Source organism: Amblyomma americanum, chromosome 3 (assembly GCF_052857255.1).
Source record: "Amblyomma americanum isolate KBUSLIRL-KWMA chromosome 3, ASM5285725v1, whole genome shotgun sequence".
NCBI lineage: Eukaryota > Metazoa > Arthropoda > Arachnida > Ixodida > Ixodidae > Amblyomma > Amblyomma americanum.
This window is the reverse complement of record NC_135499.1, coordinates 118,378,476-118,400,065: the sequence shown is the minus strand read 5'-3', so window position 1 is coordinate 118,400,065 and position 21,590 is coordinate 118,378,476. Positions and strand designations below refer to the sequence as shown.

The window sequence follows — 21,590 nt, the reverse complement described above, 5'->3', positions numbered from 1 at the left end:
GCACAGCTACAAAATGGTGTCACAGTGTGTGGTACCGCTTCCGAAATCATATTAACTGCTTCTGTTGTGCCGACAATTATTTTGTGTAGAGCGTTCTGTTGTGCATTTGTGACAACTGCCGCTGCCTGGCGGGCCCGGTGCCGTTTTGAATGACATGGAGCGGTAAACAAGCTCCACGATTAGACACTTTAGCATACCGAGTAACGCGGTACCATTACCGGAGAGCCAGGAGCCGAAGTACCGGGAGCCCGCCCACCGCCACTGCGTACGCGCTGATTGATCTCGATGCGGCGGGCGAGCGCGCAGCTGCCGGGTACCTGGCGCCATCTGGCGCCCTCAAGGTGATCTGCGCATGCGCACTGACGGCACGCAGGCTCCCGGTACTCCAGCAACGGTAATGGTAACGCCCTACATCAAGGAGGAAGGAAATAATTCAGGAGATGCTGTTACGTCACATTTTTGGAAGACACACATGACGGCTCCCCCCCCCCAAACTTGGCGGCCGTCTTAGCGCGCTTGCGCATGCGCAGCAGATAATGCAGCAGACGATGCCGCCGCACTCAACGTTACTATTGGCTGCGCGGTCGGTCCAAGACTCCAAGTAGTCCTTGCCTTACCACAGCACACGTCGTACATACCACAGCTGACAGTTTCAATTCGGCAACACGCGAGAAATACTACAAGGTAATAAACAGGGTGCTCCGTTTACGTTTGTCCGCACCTATACATAATCAGTTCATCACGTATGACACCCCAGATGCTCCACTGGTCCAATGTTCACGGCGCGTTCGTCGTATCTGGCACCATCACGCGTGCAAACTGGCTGGCATGGGCGCCGCAATGGCTGCTAACACCTAGGCCTACCGCTGCAACGGGGCCATCAAAGAACTCCAGCAGGTGAATCGTTCACACAGACCGCGAATGAGAGCAGCACGATCGCGGCGCACAAATGCGCTAGTCACTTGGCTTTTCTTTTGTTGTATATCGAGTATTTTTTCTAGAGCTGGTAAAAAAAAAGGCTCGTGAGGCTTACCCTATCGCAAAATAAGAAATCGGAGGTTTCTACAGCACGTTCTTCAACCTCGCAAATCATATTTATTGCCTAAATTCATAATTTATTAATTTATAGAATGAAAATTAACTAATTAGACACGAAATAAAAATCCTTAAGGTGCGCAACGCGACTGCAGTTTCGCTCGCCTAAAGTTTATATTTCATTTTTTTTTTGTAACGCTCGGTTCAAGTTAACTGGGACGTCCGGCATTCGATGGCATATCAATATTTCGCAACATGCTCAAGTTCCGCCATCGAACTTCACGGAGGGACGCCACCTGTAAGCGCGGCAGCTTCGACAAGGCTAATACAGATTCGTTATCGTTCTACGGAGAAGTCATGGTAATCATGCCACTTCTTCGTCGTCGTTTTTACAAAGAAATGAATGCGGCGTTTCGATGGCATGCAGTGATTTTTCGATAGCATTCAGTGACGGCTACAGTAAAACTTGGTGCTGGGCTAGTTGGTTACACGTTCTTTAAAATGGGTTAGTGCCAAAAAAGACGAACACAGCGCTCATCTGTGTCGTGCCGTCGTTCTCTCGCCTTGTGTTCGTCTTTTTTGACGCTAACCTATTTCAACGGACGGCTACAAGCTTTAAATCGCAGTGACTCGATCGCTTAAGTGTTCCGGTTAAATGTTTAGTGCCGCGATTTCACTTTACGATTCCTTGCCTAAATTCTAGACATTTCCGAAATTGTAACCCGCCACACTTGTCTGGCCCATATGTCTCCACGCAAACAGGCAAAGCAGTGAGTGAGAGGAGAAAGAGAGAGTGAGTGTGTAGGAGGTAAGGCATAGAAAGGATGCCGTGCACCCTCACCCCAGAGACCGGCTCGTTGTAACGCACGATGTCCTTGCGCAGCGTGCGCACCAGGATCAGGCCCACCATGCCCGTCAGGAAGAGCACGATCAGCACGCTGTTCACGATGCTGCGAGCGGACGTGCACAGTCAGCCTGCTACATCTTGAAAGCCCTCAGCGACTCGAGGGCTGTCACGAGGAACGCATGCTTCTATTCATACCTCTATATGCATGCTTCACTGAAGAGGGTTTAGAATTCGGCGAGCTTCAAAGGCTCGAGTTTGTGGAACTTGTAGGTGAAGGACGCCAAGTTTTCTTTAACTATGGTTTTAAATTGGGACGTTAGCGCCGATTGAAGCCACGACGGTGCTCGGGCTACTCTGCACAGCACAGCGAGACAGTGTGTCTCGTCTCGTCATCTGTCTGTGTTCTTAAGCACTGGTTTTTAGTACGATGGATCACCACCAACTCGCCCAATCCTCAGTTCTTCTACAGCACAGCGCCCGGCGATGGCCGCGCAATGACGACACCTGCGGCAGCGGCACACTCGCACAGAGGAACAAAACAAACAACGCCAAAGGTGGAGCTGCGTTGCTTAGCGGCACCTTTAGCCAGGCAGGGTAGGGCCCGGGCGGAAGCAGTGGACATCTGGCGTTGGTTCTGCGGAGGACGTCATCCCCTGTTTTCTCTGCGCAGCCTTGCGTTGTGCGGAAAAGCCGATAGGTGTAGTCACGGCTTTCGTCGGTGGTTGCGTTACCACTTTAAGTGCTAGGGCAGAAAAAGCTTGGCACGCTTTACCAGTAAGCTTAATAAATGCGAACCGTTGAAGCTCGCCGAATTCTGAAAAAAGGGTCATCTTTCCTTTAGAGAACAAAAATATCGCGATATTTGTGTTCTGCTAATTACAAATATCCCAATATTTGTAGATACTTATTCTACTAATTTCTCTTCTACTAAATGGCGCCCTTTGGCCATAAAGATCCATCATCATCGTGTTCGACGTCGCCTTCTACGAATTTATTGCTTGCGGACTTACACTACGTAAATGCCAACTACACCGTTAAACCTCTTCTTTTTCATATGCTCATACACTTATTCTTTAAAAACTCCACGTGTCGCTCTAGTAAAAAATTGATCGATGAAGGAACAGTCACAAGCAGCATGCACCTGCGCGCAGCAATAAGTTTATAAATTAAAGCTGCACAGGATTCCAAGTCTTCATATTTGAAGGAAAATTTCTTCCTGCTCCGGGGCTCGAATTTGGCGACCGCCGGACCTCCCGGACCTGCCGCTCTACTAGCCGAGCTACCTAGGACGGCTTACAGCCGTCAGGGAATTATGACGCATAAACCTAAAGCTCGAAAAGAGAAAACGTTTATTGGTAACTAGCTTGGTTTATAGTGGTTTAACGTCCCAAAGCGACTCAGGCTATGAGGCACGCCGTAGTGACGGGCTCCGGAAATTTCGACCACCTGGGGTTCTTTAACTGTCCCTTCGGTTTATACCTACTTTAGTAAACATTTCCGGTGTTTATTCTCTTTACAATAATGTTAAGATAGCACTAAACATTGATGCCCGGGAGGAGTTCACCTGCGCCTGGTAAATAATTTAAAATTTTATTTCGTTTTCGGTTTCCGCAGCCGCACGATGGCGCTGGCATCACAGACAGGTTTATTATCATGCGTGGCGTAAACCGCGATACAATAGCTGTTTTGTTCACTCGCTGCCGGTCCGGCTTCTGGAGCAGGCAGGCGTAAGTGCAGGGGGCGAGTTCAAACAACGGGTCAATCATAATACTGGAGTTTTTGTATGCCTCACGTGATCACAAACTTTTGACGTCACAATCACCATTCAGCTGGTGAAACCGAAACAGAGACTTCATCGGAAAAGAAATTTAGTCATAAATTAGTTATTGGGTGCATGCGAATGGCAAGTGGTCTTCCATGTTTACTCACCTCATGCGCATCATTGCGACGAAATAACACATAACAGTATAGTTGTGTCCGCTTTGGTCTTATTGTGGTCCTATGTGCCCTACTTGGCTTATTGGTCCACCGCTTTGGGGATTTCCCTAAAAAGGACTGGACTAAGTAAGCCGCTTGACTGAAAGCAGCCTTGGGATTGATGAACTGGGGCCCGACTGAAGCACTAGAGATGAAGCGTCGTCATTCAGCGCTTAAAAAATTGCAAGCACGATCTTATTGCAAGTACGCAGGTACGAGGGAAAGGAAGAAAGCCTAAAAATGGGCTTCTCGATGTTCACCGGCTAGCCGTCGTGTAACCGTAACCGTATTCATGTCTACCCTTTCCATCATGCAATCTCATTCGTGTCGAGCACACACACACACCTGAACCAGTGGATGTTGGAATGCGGCATAGACTCCAGGATGTAGTCCCACCGTGACGACCACCGTATGAGGTCGTTCCTCTGCGGGAAAGCGCGAACAGAGAGCAATTAATACTTGCGGCACGTCCTTGCAGTCTGCTTACGATTAACAGATAATTTACGCGTAAATGATCATGTTTAGAGCTGTTCTAGAGGAAGTAAATGCTCTCATCATTAAAATAAAATCAACTGCAGTTAAGTGACCGAACCGTCCAATAAACTGACGGGCGATCATAGGATATGGTGCGACAAATATGCGTTAGCAGTAATGGTTTAACATCTGGCTTTTTCCTTTTCTCTTTTGCAATGATTGCATCCCATTGCGTTTTGAAATTGATTACGCCGTCGCTTTTTTTTTTCGCTGCTGCGTGTGTATCTGGTGGGTGGAGGCTTCGGACACAGACAAGTGGCATTTTCGCCGAATGAGGGCTCTACTGCTAACGCAGCAACACTCAAGTAGAAATTGGCTGCTAAAAGTGGGTTCCCACTTAATCGTTGAGTTGTTGCGTTAGATTGAACGACAGGACTGGATATCACGTGGCGTGCGGTTGACGGCAGCGATACAGCTGTCGCTCATGCGTCGCGATATAGCCAGAGTACCCATCCTTTTCGCGGCGCTTACGCATGGTTCCGCGTCAGTGTCCACACATGGGATGGACAAACCTGATTAACCAAGCAACTACCCTAGGCAGGTGACGACAGTGGCTAGCGCTACGCTAAAAGAGGACGTCTGACGACAAGAATGAGCCTCCCGTTCTTCGCAGAGTCGTGTAACGTAACAGCTCAAAATGCACGACTGCGGTACTTAATACGTTCCACCACACCCTTGTCTTGCACACTTTTGTTAATTATCTCCTTTTACTGAGCGTATCTCCCACTCAGTAGCCAGCTAGTTGTGGCGTGTATGTCAACGATAGTGATCTTTTTCTGATAAAAACCGAATTTTCAAGAGCGAATTATGCGTACTTTCATCGGATTTTTTTTATTTTAAGCTAAGAGTTCAACCCTGCAGGTCTATGACCGCGTGTCTTAAAGAGCACCTTGTCGTGTGGATGCCACGAGCTTCATCATCATTGGTTTGTCTACCATGTTGATTAGGCTGTCCACGCTTCCGCACCTGCCTGCTGGTGCCTGATCATATTTCTCCAGCAAGGCGGTAGGTTGTCCGTCAACGATGGGACTGACCTCGGCTAACAGGATCGTACAGTACGCGTCATACTTCACCGGCTCCCAGTGAACGGTGCTACACTGTAACATGTGCCTTCGCTATGGCTTCAACGGGATGCAGACTTAACGCGCCGGTAAACCTCAGCTCTCGGCAACCTCCTGTGCCACAGTGCCGTCAACACTGCGTGCGATGGCTACAGCACTGCGCAGTGGCGGGCGAAGCTAAGTTCGTTTCACCCTCGCCCAGCTGCCGGAACAGCAATGTTTGCACACGTTTCTACTAAACTCGACACACGCCTAGAAACAGACTAGCACCATGCCCCTCAGTTACATTTTTTTTTAACTTTAAGCTCTGTATATTCTAAAATGCACGCAGTGCCCCTAAGCCTAGAGCCTAGCTAGCCTCTTGGGCTTTACTCGTAGCTACTCGGGGTGACAGGGTGCCTCGACGCATGTTCCCGGCTTTCAGCGGGCACGCGACAGACGTGACTCGAGCTACCGCACTTGTGGCTAGAGTCACTGAATAAAAATGACCACTCCGACCCATCTGCGCATGTGCTGTCGGCAGCTGGCCATAGTGGTATGTATCATGTATTGGCCGGCCCGCTCCTGGTCCATGGCCACTCACCACGAAGGTGACGCTGTAGGTGTAGGGTATCGTCAGCTCCTTCGTCTTATTGGAGAATGCCATCGGCTCGGCCGAGTCGCAGTTGAAGCCGTCCTTGTGCGAGATGCTGGAGAGCCAGAGCAGAGAAAAAATGTCAGCGATTATTTCAAGGGGGTGCAGAACAGGGCAAGTTGGAGAGGCTTCGCAGTTAGAATTAAGCGCAAAACAGACGACGACGACGAAAGCATGGCAGTGCACACACGGCGCTCTGGTGTGCGTTGCCTTTCTTTCGTCGTCTGCACTGAACTCACACTATGAGAGATTAAATCATGCTCGTCATCATCGGCTTCACAACTGAAAACGTTTTCTTCATTTTTTCTTTCATTTCCGTAATGTGCCTGTAGCTGTGCAGTGTTCCACCAACAATTTCTTGCCCGCCCTCCTGTCCATGTTTTTTTTTTTTAATGCGAAAGCTTTACTAGGCTATGTCGGCGGTTTTGTGTCATCAAAACGTGTCCGCAGCCATTGCGGGGAACTAGAAAAAGAAAACGTCTGAAAAGTGGTTATAATCGAAGGAAAATGATGTGAGGATGTGGCGCAAAAAATTTGGTGACGATCGGATGAATAGTTAATTAGGGCCAAAAATGTGCAAAAAGTAGCTGTGGCCAGGTCGAAAGTGGCGCCAAATTTGAGACGCCAGAAGTATAGTATCACGTGACCCGAAGTGTGGGCGAAGCGGACGCGCGGTGCCAAATTTGAAAGTTTAGAACGAAGCGTGGTGGGAATTAGGCGAATTGCACAAATTCTCAGACAAAGAGGAGCAAATAGAGGCGATGAGTGCCAAGGAGGCGGCAATGCTTTCTCATTACTCTAATGCAGATTACCGCAGTGATCTCGAAATTTTTTTTTCGGAACTTAATCCATCTCCTGTACCAGTTAAGTAAGAGCACTCTACACCATGGGAGTTCTTGAAATACAGCTTTAACGCAGAAAAGCATATATACATGTTCCTCAGGCCATCCTCCTGAGCCGTTTTTACCGCTTACCGACATGACATCGTCGATTGATACTTTCGTGAAGAAAGTTTGATTGCTTTTAGACCTTCAGGGTCATCGCCGTCAAAATTCCTGAGCGCGATATAGGTCGGCGATAAACGCATGGACGCCGCAACATGCTATACACCAAGCGCGCAGCCTTAAATGCAGCACCCTTTTTTATGGCTGATCATTTTTAAAAGCGGTTGAGGGGAGGCGGCTGATGGGCACATTGCTGCCGCAGTCATGTATACTGCCCACACCAAAAGTTTACGGGATGTGGGTGTGCGAAAAAAAAAAACTATTTGGGCCAATTTGTGCAAACCGATCGACTGGAATGCTTGCAGACGTGAGGAGACGTGCATGATATTTCGTTTATATCAATACCATACGACCGGGTGGCTAGGCAGCGCGACGATAACTTCGTTACAGAGCGCACGCGTCCCGTAAACTTTTTTCTGCCAACTGTACGTATAGCAGCAGCTCGGGCTCAGTCGCGCGACGGCAGGTTAGGCCACAATGAGCTACACACAAGTAGAGACTGTAATTTATGACTGATAAGTATTAAAGTCTAAAACACTCGTTTAAAAATGGGCTGTTACTGACAGTTGCTTAAAGGCAACCAAAGTGATTTACCCAGAACTCATGTCATTAAACTATGAAGATGTCCGCGCGAGAACTAGACGAGGGACAGAAAAGAATGCGCATATGACAATCACCACCACTTTTACCCATCGTTTTTAATCTGCGATAGCGAACTAAGTCCATACAGGGTATTTTAGCTAAATAGTTCCGAGCTTTAAAAAACGGGAACGTGCACTATGAAAATTTGAGTGGTTCAGGCTTGTAGGAGATGATCTCGATCAGGTTAGAATATTTTTTCAGAGGAGCCTGATTTGCTAAATAATAAAAATATTACTTGATAACCCTTCATCATTAACTTTAGCGCAAGGTTTTCAATGTAAAAGCCTTATCACTGAGAAATGCTTATTCCAGTTGTTTTCTTCCAGGTATATTAAGCGTGGGTCCTTTTCTTTGAGCTTAAAATAAAGCTCGAAAGTTTAAAATTTTCCACACGACTATGCGTGCCCTTGTTATCAAAACTAACATTCTCGACGCACTCAGTAAGAACATATATGTATATAGGTACTGTCTTTTTCCGCCCGCTAACAAGTAAAAGGAAAAAGAAAGAAACAGTTAATCGCCCATAGGTAAACGCAAGAAAAGCACGCACGAATCACAGCGTCTGCCTAGTGCGAAATCCAGGTTCAAGTGGGGAGATATAGAGAAAAATGAAAGACAGCGTGCCACGGCTGAGGCACCGAACTCTTAGACTTCCACAGGTCGACGACTATACTCTCCCTTTCTAGGCTAGCTAGGTGACAACTCGAAACATACAAACAACCTTGAAAACAAAGGAAAAACCGGTCTGCGCAGCAGGTTCGTTGGTAAACCACTGCATGTGGCATAGGAAGACCGCGGCCTGATTACTATGTAGCCGGCGCGCTGTTCTTTTATAAATACTCCGAATTTTTAACCCTAAGGCACTTTTGTGATTGGTGCCCGATGTCCGGTATAGCATCGCATGGGGTGCCCATATTAGTGGTGGGACATGCCACGCCACAGGGGCGTCGGCACTGAGCAAATCGTATGGTGAGTTTGCCACACCGTAATACGTAGTGGAAGAAGGGAGGATTCCCCGCGGTACCGAAATTCAAACCCAACACTTTCCGTGAACTCTTAACACTAAAGGAGTAAAAAAGGGAGTAAGCTGCCCTCTAGCGCATTTCCTCTTATAAAAAGGAGTGCGCAAGAGGCCAGCTTACTCCCCTTCTTACTCTCATATATAGGAGTACTCTTGTTTAGAGATACAAGATCGAGGCGAATGTTCTACCAGCAAAGAGACAATCGCTTCAGGTTCACCACACGTCAACGAGCGCGTTCCCTTTATACCGCGTGGCACGGGCTGGAACAAGTTATTAATGCGATTAATGCTATGCGTCGTCGGGCATAAAATTCGCCCATAGGCTGGAGGGAAGTGGCGTCACCAGACCGAAAGTGATGTCCCTTCCGGCAAAAGCATCGACAAGCTCTAATGCTATCGCATTAGCAACACACAATGTTATTAGGTGTGTCTGTGGATTTTTCTTTTGTCTGTTCAAGTGACGTCACTGGGCCAAGAGTGACGTCACTTCCGGTAAGGCGTCAACGGCCTCTAATGCTATCGCATTGCGAACGCATAATGCTCGCTTGTTTTTGAATTTATTTTTTCTTATAGTTTTTGACGACGAGCGCAGGCACTGACTGACCTCCGGGGCTGCACCTTGACGGAGATGATGCGGCCGCCTCGCTCGATGAAGGAGCTGCCCCACGACTCCTCCTCGCTCCTGTGGTACGATATGGTCAGGTCCACGTGGTTGAACAGGTAGTAGGTGTCCGGCTTGGAGTAGGCAGACTGCGAGTGCCCGTGCGAACAGACCCAAGGTGAAGAAAAGACGCGAAGATTATATAGTGGTACATATATATAGTCTATACCCAGCGAGGCATAGACAGGGACAAGAATCACGGCCAAAACGCGGTGGACTCGAAACATCCAGGAACTTATGATCGAGCTTCTCGTTCTCCAGTATCCAGCGTGAACGCCACGTAAAGTGAAGTAATCGCGGCCCCGGTGCGATTTTTGGTCGTTCTTCTTTTCTCACCCCTTTTTCTTTGCTTTAGGCCCCAACTCGATGCACACATCCTGGGCGTACGGCGGAGCGCCTACGCGCCCAGCGCCGCGCCGTGCCAAGCGTCGAAAAAAGTCATACACCTCCATGCTCCCTGTGCTGGGGCGTTCTCCCTCTCGAGCCGACCGAAGGAATTTCAAGCGTGAAGTAAGGGGATTTGGGGGGCGCTGAAAGGACAACTTAAACCGCGAAGAAACGTTCCAGGAACCTGGGATAGGTTCAAGCCATAAAGAAAAGAGTCCCCGAGAGCCCCCGCTGTCCTCCTATTGTTGTAAACCGGACCCCGCTTCCGACGCGCGCGCAAGCGCGCGCGCTCAGGCGCGGATATCTGACATGGACAGATATCTGCCCCTGCTCGCGCCTGCGCGCGCGTCGCGCTTTGCGCATGCGCAGACAGGATCCAGCGTACGCCCGTGCGCGTAGGCGCTCCGCTGGTACGCGTAGGATGTGTCCATCGAGTTGGGGCTTAAGGTTTTCTTTACCATGTTCAGCGACACCTGGTGTACCATCGGCAAATCACAGAAGTAAGTTATCAATTCATTCGATGCTATCAGTACCATCAGGGATCGTAAAAGAAAGGGAGTGAAAAGGCACCAATTTACTTCAAGAACACAAATGCCGAAAACTGCAACAGGAAATGTGTAAAATGAATTGGGTCGAAATAAACTTCAGTTCATGCCCAGCGTTCACCGCGTTCATTCCTCGATCATTTTGTCATCTTCTCACGTCGGTTGCGCTACCAGAGGCGCCAAATGGAAATGTCATGAACGGTAAAGCCTAAGAAGCGCGAATGAGGTTACGACGTTTGCTGTGCTACGCTGGCCGCGAACGGCGCAAGGCAGTGGTGATCGAACAAGACCACGGGGGATGACACTTCTGTCCTGCAGTGGACTGATCATGATAAACGCGAATATACTCTAGGAATCAGTGTGTTCAGGAAGAGGCCATATACGCTTTCTATCTATCAGCCTTAGCCTATATTCTGTCTGCCTCTCACGTCTCCAAAGTTTGGAAGGATCGACTGCTTCGAGCAGCGATATTTTCCTGCCACTACAGCAGGAAGTGTCCAAAGGGCTTAAAGTCAAGGAGGGAAGCGAAAGGGAAAGGAGGGGGGGGGACAGCTCGTGACCCTAAAATGCTGGCTAAACTCTGCCGGAGAGAGCTAGTCCCACACGTTACATTATTGCGCCACTGAATAGACACAAGGACCGAGGCAGCATTGCACTTATATACTTCAGCTGGAGGCGAATACTACCCAGCCCGCCCCTTCAACTTGTACCGAGACGCCGATCGAGGCCTGCTACCAGCCGCGCACTCAAGTACAGAGGCATGCACTCACGTAGATTCCGCATATTCCGCGGGGCGCGCTGTTGCTGAACGTGTAGCAGCCCATAGGGAAGCCCATGGAGCACAGCTGGCCGTCGGCCGTCGAGTGGCACCACGTGACCGGCATGTTGTCCACGATCCTGCACGTGGGTATGGACGCGAGCAATGTATCCATCCCCGATGAAGTCCAGGGCTTGACGGAAACCCGGCAGGTGGGGAATATTCATGGCGGAAAAGTATCGAGCGCAGTTCAATCGTTGAACATCTTCTGTCGTTTACTTCCAGCGATTCCACATTACAGGACAGTGTCACTAAAAATGAGGCGCCGAATCCAAATCACAAGACCTGCTGACGGCCTCTGGCGTTACTCTTTGCACACTCGGCAATAAAGCTCGCGCGAAAGAGACTTCCGAGCTGTCCCCTCGTTCATCGTACCCGTAACCTGCACTCACCAGTGATGCTTGTACTGCAACTTCATGCCATTCTTCAGTCTCCTCAACTGACGAAGGCGGCCGGGATCTTTCTCGCTGTAAGTCTTGTTGCAGAGGGGTACGCACGTTTGGTTCACCATGAAGGCAATCTGCGTATACACATCATGCACACGCATCGTACACACTTGTAACGCCGGACTTACACGGCAAACCTCGCCACTGTTTGTTGAGAATTCCCGATCCGAGCAAACAACGAAATCATCCCCGCTAAACACAGAACACCCAGTGGACACAGACGCTGTCTTCTGTGCGGCCATTTCGGAGGTTCGCTTGGCATGCTAAAGCTGCCGCAGGATGTAAATTATAGCTCCTGTGAATATGCGCGGCACGTACTACCAGTACCGTAACTGATTTATATTGGACATCCGGGCTATAAACGCGACAGCAAATGAGAGCTTCGTGATTATAAATACCAGGTCAAATGAAAAAAAAAAAGTATCCGTGTGTGTATCCCCTTTCCTCTTATTCACGAAGTAGAAATTCCGAAAGTTTGGCGCAGCTTTGTACAATATATATTACCCAATTCCTTACCGCGGTAAAATCGTAGATTTCTGGGTGATTATATATATATATATATATATATATATATATATATATATATATATATATATATATATATATATATATATATATATATATATATATATATATATATATATATATAGCAAACAAAGTAAAGAAAATGAGGGGCTCGTTTGATAAACTTATGAAGGGAGCCAACAGTCACCGAAACCAAGGTGCATAGGGGAATGTTTTAATTTTTTTAATGTTTAGTACTGCTCAGTGGGATAATAATACTTCGATTAATCTATCGCTTAAAGAAAATTACTTATCAAGCAGCAGAAAAAACTACCATGGCGCCGGTGGGATCCGAACCCACGATTTCCGAATATCGCGTCCGGTGCTCTTACCAACTGAGCTACGGCGACGGCTGTCCAATCTGCTGCTGTCATGGGCATTTATGTCTATTGGGTGTAAGCAAACCATGAGAGTGTTCACCAGCAGTTTCGGTGACTGTTGGCTCCCTTCATAAGTGTATGTATATATATATATATATATATATATATATATATATATATATATATATATATATATATATATATATATATATATAGTGGGTCAGAATACGTTCACCCATTAATTGTAAATTTTGTTTTATTACAGCATGTCATGGCGTAGCTAATGTGAGTTTAATGAGTTACCATGTAAGAAACGAGTATTCAGATAACAGAACTTTTCGTGCTGAACTTACCGATCAGTAAAAAAAAAAAAATCAGTCGTTCGCGTGAAGCCCTTCGGGCTACTCCGCAGTCTTATGCCAAGGTCGAACCCGGGCCGTCCTGGAGAAAACTCGGGCCGCTACACTGCTGGTGGCACGGAATCGTCCAGAAAACCCCCGGTACCTAACGTAAACAATCTCCTCGGCAACGATGAAGACGAAAGGCACGTGTCGATAGTTCGGGCTGGGCGGATCAGTCATCTCTGACCGAACTACAATCAGGCGAATAGACGCCTTTGTCTTCACACAGCGCTGTCGCTTGCACTTACAAAATCGAGTGGCGACGCTGCGACATCGCGAGAACGCAGCCGTTGCTGGGCAGGGTCGGTGCTAAATGGGTGCGAGACGAAGGCGCCACCTCGACGCCATGCTCGTCGCGATCGCACCGCGTTGACAGGTTACGCGGGAAGTTCAAAAATACTCTTTTATAACGCTTACGAGAAAAAGACCGAATCAGAAACTGCAGTATCTTCTGCAACAAACTGGATGCGGTTACTTGTACAGAAGCAGCCCGGATAACTCAGAAGGAATCATTTCAAACCATCGTTCAAACCGAACGATTAGAATAGGTGCGGTAAGGTGAAAGTTAAACAATACCATCAAGTCACAACCCCCCTTTCGCTAGAAGGAGTTATTTCACTCACCGCCGTCAAAGCAGCAAAATTTTAAACGCCTCTAAAGGTGATGGCTCCAATTTCACGAACAAAGCTTCATCCGCGAATTTCGCTGTTTTTAAAGCTTACTATGAATGTCATTGTATTCATTACATTACAACACTAAGTTCTACTAATAAGTTGAATGAGTTATACGTTAGTTACGTTATCACCTCATCATTTACATAAGCTATATTGCTGCTCCCCGGCACCAGGTGTGTATGACGTACACTTAAGCATTGTGCTTGGTTAAAGAACAAAATGTAAAACTGCCATTGTCTGTCAAAAGCCCAACGCCATCAGAACGTTCTCATAGAGGAACTATGATATTGCAGCCTGACGGCGAAAAAATACATTAGTTTGAAGCTTTTGAAATACCCTTTACATCTCAGATCACTATTTCAGAAGCAGACGAAATCCTAACCACACGTTTTAATATCCAAAATTATTCATGTTAGGGTCTTCGGTTTGTAGGCAGCCAGAAAGCCCCTCTTGCGAACTGTGCTTGATCATGAACTTTTTGACCGGCAGATTAAATTCAAAAAATGTTGTTAAACGAAGACAGTTTGAAGTAGCGGTGCCCCAGGCATTCCTGTCCAGGACAGTCTCATGTTTACAGAACTAGGAGGCTGGCAGACAAAGAACTGCGTTGGCGCACCTTGTAAGGTGAAAGACGAATGCGCTCCCCGAAGACGACCTGTCCCAGGTTCTCGACCGGCGACACCGTTTCCTTTGTGCGGCAGAAGTCGAAGCTGCGAACAGAGAGCACACCATAATAAAGTGAGAAATACTGATTGTTTTAGTATTTCGCTCAAAGCTTTGCCACAGTTGTGAAGCAGCAAAAATTTGGCGCGCTGTTTAGAATGATGTCCGGAAATCTGTCAACGCGTTGGCAGGTTTTTCATACATGTCTTTAACATATTTTTGATATTTAAAAATTGCAAAAAAAATATTCGTATATCGTATATTGTTATGTAATACTTGTAAAAATTCTGAAAAAAAATAAAACAGAACGTTTTTTTTTTCTTAAACTTCTTACTGGTATTAAAGGCGTAAAAATACACGGTGATTTTTTTAAAGATTTACCAATTTTGTTTTAAAACTGTGAGATATACGTCGGTGCGGTCTGTAGAGCTGGGTTGTACAGCAAGGCGTACACAATATACCTCATATGGATCAATAATTAGGCGAATATTTAACTTAAATTAACTAATATACTTTTTTAGGGGGCAAGATTTTATGGCGAAATCGATGGTCACCAACACTGAAGGTGAGCCCTGTTTTTGAATTTTCTTAATAGGCAATGTGTTTCGAAATATCGAAAGACAAAAATACGCATTTGAAAGCTCGCTGAGTTGGCTTTCTCGCATTGCATATTTATAAAATGACGTCTCTCGCACTTTTTATGCATCAAGTACAGGCGCAGATCGTGTATTTGCTGATGTAGACGAAGTTAACTTGATTTAGGCGACGATAACACGGGCGGCGGCGCCATTCTACAAATAGGTAATGCTGGAAAGCCAACCCAACAAGCTTTCTAATGTGTATTTTTGACGTTCGATACTTCGAACCACACAGCCATGCCGGTGGGGTGAGGTGTCGGGATGTTGACGGGCATCAATTTCGTATTACAACCATGTCCCCAAAAATCAGTAATTAAAAAGCTGATTAGTTAATTTAAGTTAATTTATCGTCTATACATTGACCCATAGGAGGCATGAATGTCCACCTTGCTGAACAATGCTGCTCAACAGACGGCACCGACGTATCTCTCTCAGTTTTTAAAATAAAGATCTCTAAAGGTTAAAAAATAATCACCCTGCATATGCATCGTGAGGCATAGTTACTGAAGAACGTGAACATAAGAACGAAGGCCGCATTGCATGCGCTATAGATATCAACATGTGTGACAAATGTGCGCCAGACATCAACATTTACTAGCGTGGGATCGAGAGCGATGGCGAAATACCGCCTTAATCGCAAAACCATCGAGTAGCGGCAATAATTCCGTTGCTATACAATTCCGTGGCCGCTCTGGTCACAAGAGATTTGGCCGAAGGACATGGCCAAAAAGCTTTCACGGCAGATGCAACAAACGTACCCACAGATCCGCCAGAAGTGTAAAGAGAAACATCCGTTCACAAACACTCCGGGACACATGACGGAAACTTTGTTTTGGCATAGGACGTTCGGGTGTTAGCTGCGTTTACACAAGTTGGACGCGAGCTGCTGGGATGAGGTGTCGGACTGACGCGGCGTTCCAGCGAACCGCCGTCCAGACTAACTGCAACGATCGAAGGATCGCAAGATGTATAGAGAGAAGAATTCACCTTCTCTACTACCAATTCCTTGCGTCTTCAAGCTTTGTTTATTTTGATTTCTTTTAGAACAATTTCTGTCTTTCGACGGTATTATCCTCAAAGCCATCCGTGTTCAGCTGCGAGCACAAGTCGTAAAGATGTATCTCACCGAGGCATTAGAATCCACCTCTTTAACAAGGATCAGCACTAATGCGGACCTAGCTCCTTGCGTTCGTCCCTAACCTGGCCTGAATGGAAGTTCCCAAACACGTCGACGTCAGTGGTTTTAACCATGCAGGCTCGAGGGCAAAACAGCAACGAATACCACAGCCGCCGTAAGGCAGCCACAAAGCGCAGGACATTGGACAGTCAAGGCTGCTGTAGGTGAACCGCAGTTGTGTGCACTGCGCAGCTCATACGCAGGAAGGCAGACAGAAAAAAGGACGACTTAAAAAGAACTCGTGTATATAATCCCTTCGTCCGGTCATTTGTCACCCCGTCCGCGTTACGATATCCGCAATGCCACGGAGCTGGATTCGTTCGGTGCCGTGAGACTTCGAAAGACGGCGAAATGATGATGGCCATGATGGTGGGCTCTGCGCTCAAACGCCGTGAAAGCACGTGAGAATCGATATATTTACCGGCTCATGTCGAACGTTCAGTATAGTCGCCCCAGCTGTAGGGTACATCCCAAAGGTAACTTTTTCGACCTATAAATCATAGTGCTCTTTGAGCGTTCTTTCTTTAGCCAGTCATGGGACGCGTGCTGCTATAGCAGCCTCCGGCTCCAAGGTATCGCGCACGAATTCAGCAGTGCAGAGATTAATGTTGCCGCTAGTTTTAAAATGCCATATAACGAGGCAAACAGGTCAACAGCAAAACGAAAAAGCAGCAAAGAAGAAAAGTTTTCAAACAGTCCTTCGGTCACACTCACTGTTCATACTCGAACGGAATCACCGACTCGTCCGAGGTCAGTCGGTTCACGTACAGGCTCACGTTCGACTGCATACACAAAGGAAAAAAAGAGACGAGGTAAGCGACGACGCCAGTGCGCTGGGTAGCTTGCATACAAGCACCCGTTTGAGATCACAACAGCAGTAACGCTGAGCACAGCTTGCATTGAGAGCGGATGAAAATATTGCCGTTTTAGCAACTTCGGTGCCCCAGAGCTGGCCTTTACAGGCTGAGGGTGAGCGCTTTGGGGATAGCCGATAAAATATTACGGTCATCCAGGTAGCTATATGTACACGTAACTTCCCAAGTAGCGCCGAAACATTACGACATTACATTTTTGCTATGGTCAAATGTTATTTCAATGTGCTTAATGTCCTCTTGCTCGTTTTTGTGATGTTGCATATAAACAGTAGAATAACTTTTCTCGAAAATTAGTGAAACATGTAAACTACAAAAATGTCGAAAATGGAGAAGCAGCCCTGCACAAGCAAGAGGGCCCGACAGTTGTGACAGCATACAACTTACTACGCTTTGCAACAACCAGCAATGAGGGCGACACTTCAGTTCCACTATACAGCACAACATGCAACTCGTATTCACTTTCACTCACCTCCGAACGGATATCATGGGGTCAAGCTTATATACCTATTAATGAGGGATGCCCCATGAGCGATAGTGGCGAATGTACCCGGTAATAAACAAAGTTCTCTGACAAAATAATAGAACTGTGCGTGCAATATCTGGCGAGTACAATATGGTTGCACAGCACTACTAGTTGAAAAACAACTTTACTGTAAAAACAGCGAGAAATGTTCTCGATATCAGTGCTCGAAATATATTTGTAACGTTGTTTGTATAGTTATAACTCCAACAAGAACGTTTAGAAGACTATATTAAAACCATGTTGGTTTAGAGAATTAAAATATCGTTTTCTAAATAACTTACAACTTTATATGTTAATCTTTAACGTTAATGCATTACACTGGGTTAATGTAACATTACACTGGAACGTGTAACATTACTGTACAGTCCTTCAGCAATTCGATATTTGTAATTTAATCCATCTCCCATTCATTCGGCTGCAGTTTTTTTTCCTCCCTTTCTGTGCTTTTTTTCGCTCATTCGTTTTCTTACCGAACATCGTTTTATTGCTTTACCCCGCTCTCCCCCCGTTTCTTCCCCTTCAGCTAGATACCCATATATGTTACACATAATTGTTATACCTAACTGAATTAAAATTAAAACCCGCATATAAGTCGACGGTCTCAATATATCCAAGCGTTGGCCGATCCTTGTATACTGATATTTGTATTTGCAGAAATGTCCGTGCACTGATATCGCACAGCACACGGGCGCCTTTTGCGTTTCGCCTATCGGCGGCCGCGTTTCGATGGAGGCGAAACGCAAAAGGCGCCCGTGTGCTGTGCGATGTCAGTGTACGTTAAAGGTCCCCAATTGGTCGAAATTATTCCGGAGCCCTCCACTACGGCACCTCTTTCTTCCTTTCTTCTTTCACTCCCTCCTTTATCCCTTCCCTTACGGCGCTGTTCAGCAGGTGTCCGCCGATATGTGAGACAGATACTGCGCCATTTCCTTTCCCCAAAAACGAATTTTCAATTTTCAATTTTCAAATGTCCGAGTAGTAGGTGCACTCTTTTTGTGTTGTAATAAGATCTATACGTACCGTTGATACCATTCAAAACCAGCAATCGCATGCATCTCATCTCCCATCGTCTCAGACACAGGAAGACCTCCAGAAATATCTCATTTTAATTTGGCTACCTGCTCGCATAACTTATAAGGAGAAGCGCTACGAATGATAAGGTGCACTTTCATGCATTTGCTTTGCTTTCTCTTCCTGCCTCCAACGTTACATTGTGAAAAAAAAAAAGTCAGAAAAAAAAATGTAGCAGAGCGTGGTTTCGATCCACGGACCTCTGGGTTATGGGCCCAGCACGCTTCCACTGCGCCACTCTGCTAGGCAGTCTAGACACCTCGAAACAGGCTCTTTTCAACAATGTACAGGGATAATGCCATGTTTTGCTTTTCAAAATGATTTGGGCTTGCCAGCGACATATAAACCATTATCGCCAAGTACAGCTGTACAGCTGTACACCAACACCACTTCAAAATCTTTAGGCCTATGCACGGCACAATTTTCAACAGTACGGCATGATGCGGGCTGTGGGCGTTTTCCTCTTATTCGCGTCGTTGATAACATCGTACACTTGCAACTGTAGAATTAGCATGTTGCTGCATTGAAGTCACAATAAAGTTACTAAAGTTGCTATCGGAAAGCTCGAGCTGACGATTGACACCGGGCCCCAGCCACAACTTCTACCGTACGGCAAATGTGGCTAGGCAAGCCTGGCAACGGTAGCAACGGCAAGGCGTTACCGCATTTGCCGTACGGCTTCGGCGCTTCAATTCAAAACTACACTAGCTATTCATCGATAATTGTTGATTATTTTCTTATGTGTCTCAATGCGGCTCCCTGCCCTGATCCTACCGGCTTAATTTTTACGCAAACTGGAACTACACGTGCGACGACGGTAGTCGCGGAGCGCTGCATTCAAATAAAAAAAAAATATCATGAACCTTCGGCTGCGACACGGCCCGAACTCGAACTGGCACGCGTCATCAAAGGATGCTTGGTTTGGGCGTGCCAATCAAACCTATCTTGTAGGCACCAGGGGGCAGACGGAAAGTCCTCTTATGGAGGAAGTGAAGAACTCAGGCATGAACTCAAGAAGGCGGTTACGTCACATTTTTTGGAGGCCGTCTCCCCCCTGCACCCCCCATTGGACGCCGACTAAGCACGATTGCGAATGTGCACCAGACATTTCACCAGAAGACGCCGCTGCGCCCAGCGTTACTATTGGCTGCGCCGGCGGCCAAATATTCCCAGTAGTCCTTGCAAAAGCGCGTGACTTTCGGCACCATGTTCGGCACACTTTCTGGCGTGCAGCTCGGATAGCGAGGGCCTCTGCTGAGGTTTCCTTCCTACATGGGCCCGCCAAAGATCGTTTACGCTCGCCTCCGAGTTCTCTCTGCGCTTTGGCGCGAGGGTCACGTGAAAGTTTCTGGTGGAGTATAGCCCTCTCTCGAAAGATGCCGCTGCCTCAAGCATGCATGTGCATAACCACTGTGCTTTAAAGACCAATACCATACGATGAAATGTGGTGTTGCCCACAAAAAACAATTAAAGAACCTTCTTTTTTACTTGTATTTAATAATTTAGTAAGAATGCCTAAGGCTTGAAATTGGATGAGGACAGTTAACACGGTGCGCTATGGAAAGGGGTAGTGCGCACGTGAAATATGAGAAAACAATCTCGATTTAATGATATAGTCTGAAATCAAGAGAAAGAAATTGACATGTTTGAGACACGCAACCTATCTCACTTGGATTAATATAGGCTACATCCCGAGAAAAGGAAAACAAAGCCGGGGGAATCAGGGGAAGAGATAACGGTATAGGGCCGTTCTCAGGGATAAAGTGACCGCGACTGGCCCAACAAGGGTGATCGTAGAGCATTGCCACTCTGCGACGCGCTGGATGTAATGCTGCTGGCGACGACAATGATGATGATAGTGAGACCGCATGCGTGCCTGGCTGTTTGAGACAGGGGGGGGGGGGGGGAATACTCGTGGACAGACGTCGAACGACAGCTGTTGCGCATAAGGGACGCCTAGCGGACACGCTGAAATGATTCCGTCGAACGCGATCGATCGTTACGTGGACATACCTGGCACTGCGCAGTACTGGCGTCGCCCTTGCAGTAGTTGACCGGCGCCAGGCCCGGGAGGTAGAAGGCCCTCGAGCCCGGCACCCAGAGCGCCTGGAGCAGCAGCAGCAGCAGCAAAAGTGGCACCTGCGGCGGCGGCGGCCGAGGCACCGGGCTAGCTTGCACACTCCACATGCCCATGAGTGCTTCGCGAACAGGGAGCACGTCCACGCTCGCAGTATTTCTTCTTAACTGTTCGACGTGGCACGCGCGCCACTTCTGCTTTCGTGCTGCTTCTTCTTATTCTTCTTCTTAACCTCCCGCGCATTCTTCCGATACACCTAAACCATGATGATGACTACAGGCGCTTATAGCAGTGCAGACACTGATAGCAAGTCAGCTTTTTTCCGAGGTCAACTGGTCACGTTCTCCGTTCGTCCATTCGCCTCTAGACCGGCCGGATGCCAGATCTGGATGGTTAGCGCTGACGTCACTGTGAACGCCGTGCCTTCTGTGCGTGGTTAACTATCTCGGCTTACGCTGTATCACTTACAAGCTATGTACATGAGGAAAATGCTGCACGAATTAGTCAGCAGTTCTAATGGGCATAGGTTATGGCGAAAGAACGACAACGTGAGAAATTAAAATTTGGAGGAGACATTTAAACTCTGCATTAAGGGTATGACGCGAAAGCACAATGGGTTAATTGCAATATATGCAGAAGATTAGTTTCTACTTTACATTAATAGATCCCTTGTAGTCCTCGTACCCCGTCTGGGGCAGTGGTGCAGCGGTTAAGCGATGCGCCACTGCTCTGCAATGGCAGGTGCTCTCAGCGGTGGTGGGCCCTGTGCGGCCCTGCTTAATTGGTCTCCCCGAGCGACCAATCATTAACTGTCACTGCCACGGTGGACAGTTTGCTCACTATCCGGTGGGAAGGTTGTGATGACGCCGCACGGTCACGCGACCTAGGTGGCTTATCTCACTTGCCCCCTATATAGTTGCTCTCTGGGCACCACCTGCCAGTCTCTGCTCGTGATTGTACGCTCAAAACGCCGACGCCGCATTTTCTGGGTAACGG

The 21,590-nt window shown here is 47.3% G+C and overlaps 1 protein-coding gene and 1 non-coding gene across 2 annotated transcripts in view; both read right to left on the bottom strand.

Moving 5' to 3' along the window:
• LOC144124839 (transmembrane 9 superfamily member 2-like) overlaps window positions 1-20,776 on the bottom strand; it is a 35,061-nt gene extending 14,285 nt beyond the window's left edge. Inside the window, exons 1-9 of the mRNA XM_077657743.1 lie at window positions 20,531-20,776; window positions 16,763-16,830; window positions 14,187-14,280; window positions 11,558-11,685; window positions 11,119-11,245; window positions 9,360-9,505; window positions 6,038-6,143; window positions 4,205-4,284; window positions 1,877-1,985 (exon numbers count right to left, since the gene is read on the bottom strand). Of these exons, the coding sequence (XP_077513869.1) occupies window positions 1,877-1,985; window positions 4,205-4,284; window positions 6,038-6,143; window positions 9,360-9,505; window positions 11,119-11,245; window positions 11,558-11,685; window positions 14,187-14,280; window positions 16,763-16,830; window positions 20,531-20,710 (1,038 nt within the window). The 5' untranslated portion in view covers window positions 20,711-20,776. The remainder of the gene's footprint in view (window positions 1-1,876; window positions 1,986-4,204; window positions 4,285-6,037; window positions 6,144-9,359; window positions 9,506-11,118; window positions 11,246-11,557; window positions 11,686-14,186; window positions 14,281-16,762; window positions 16,831-20,530) is intronic.
• Window positions 18,690-18,761, bottom strand: TRNAM-CAU (transfer RNA methionine (anticodon CAU)). Its single transcript has one exon. It is a non-coding gene; the product is annotated as a tRNA-Met (tRNA).
• Window positions 20,777-21,590: the final 814 nt, after the last annotated feature.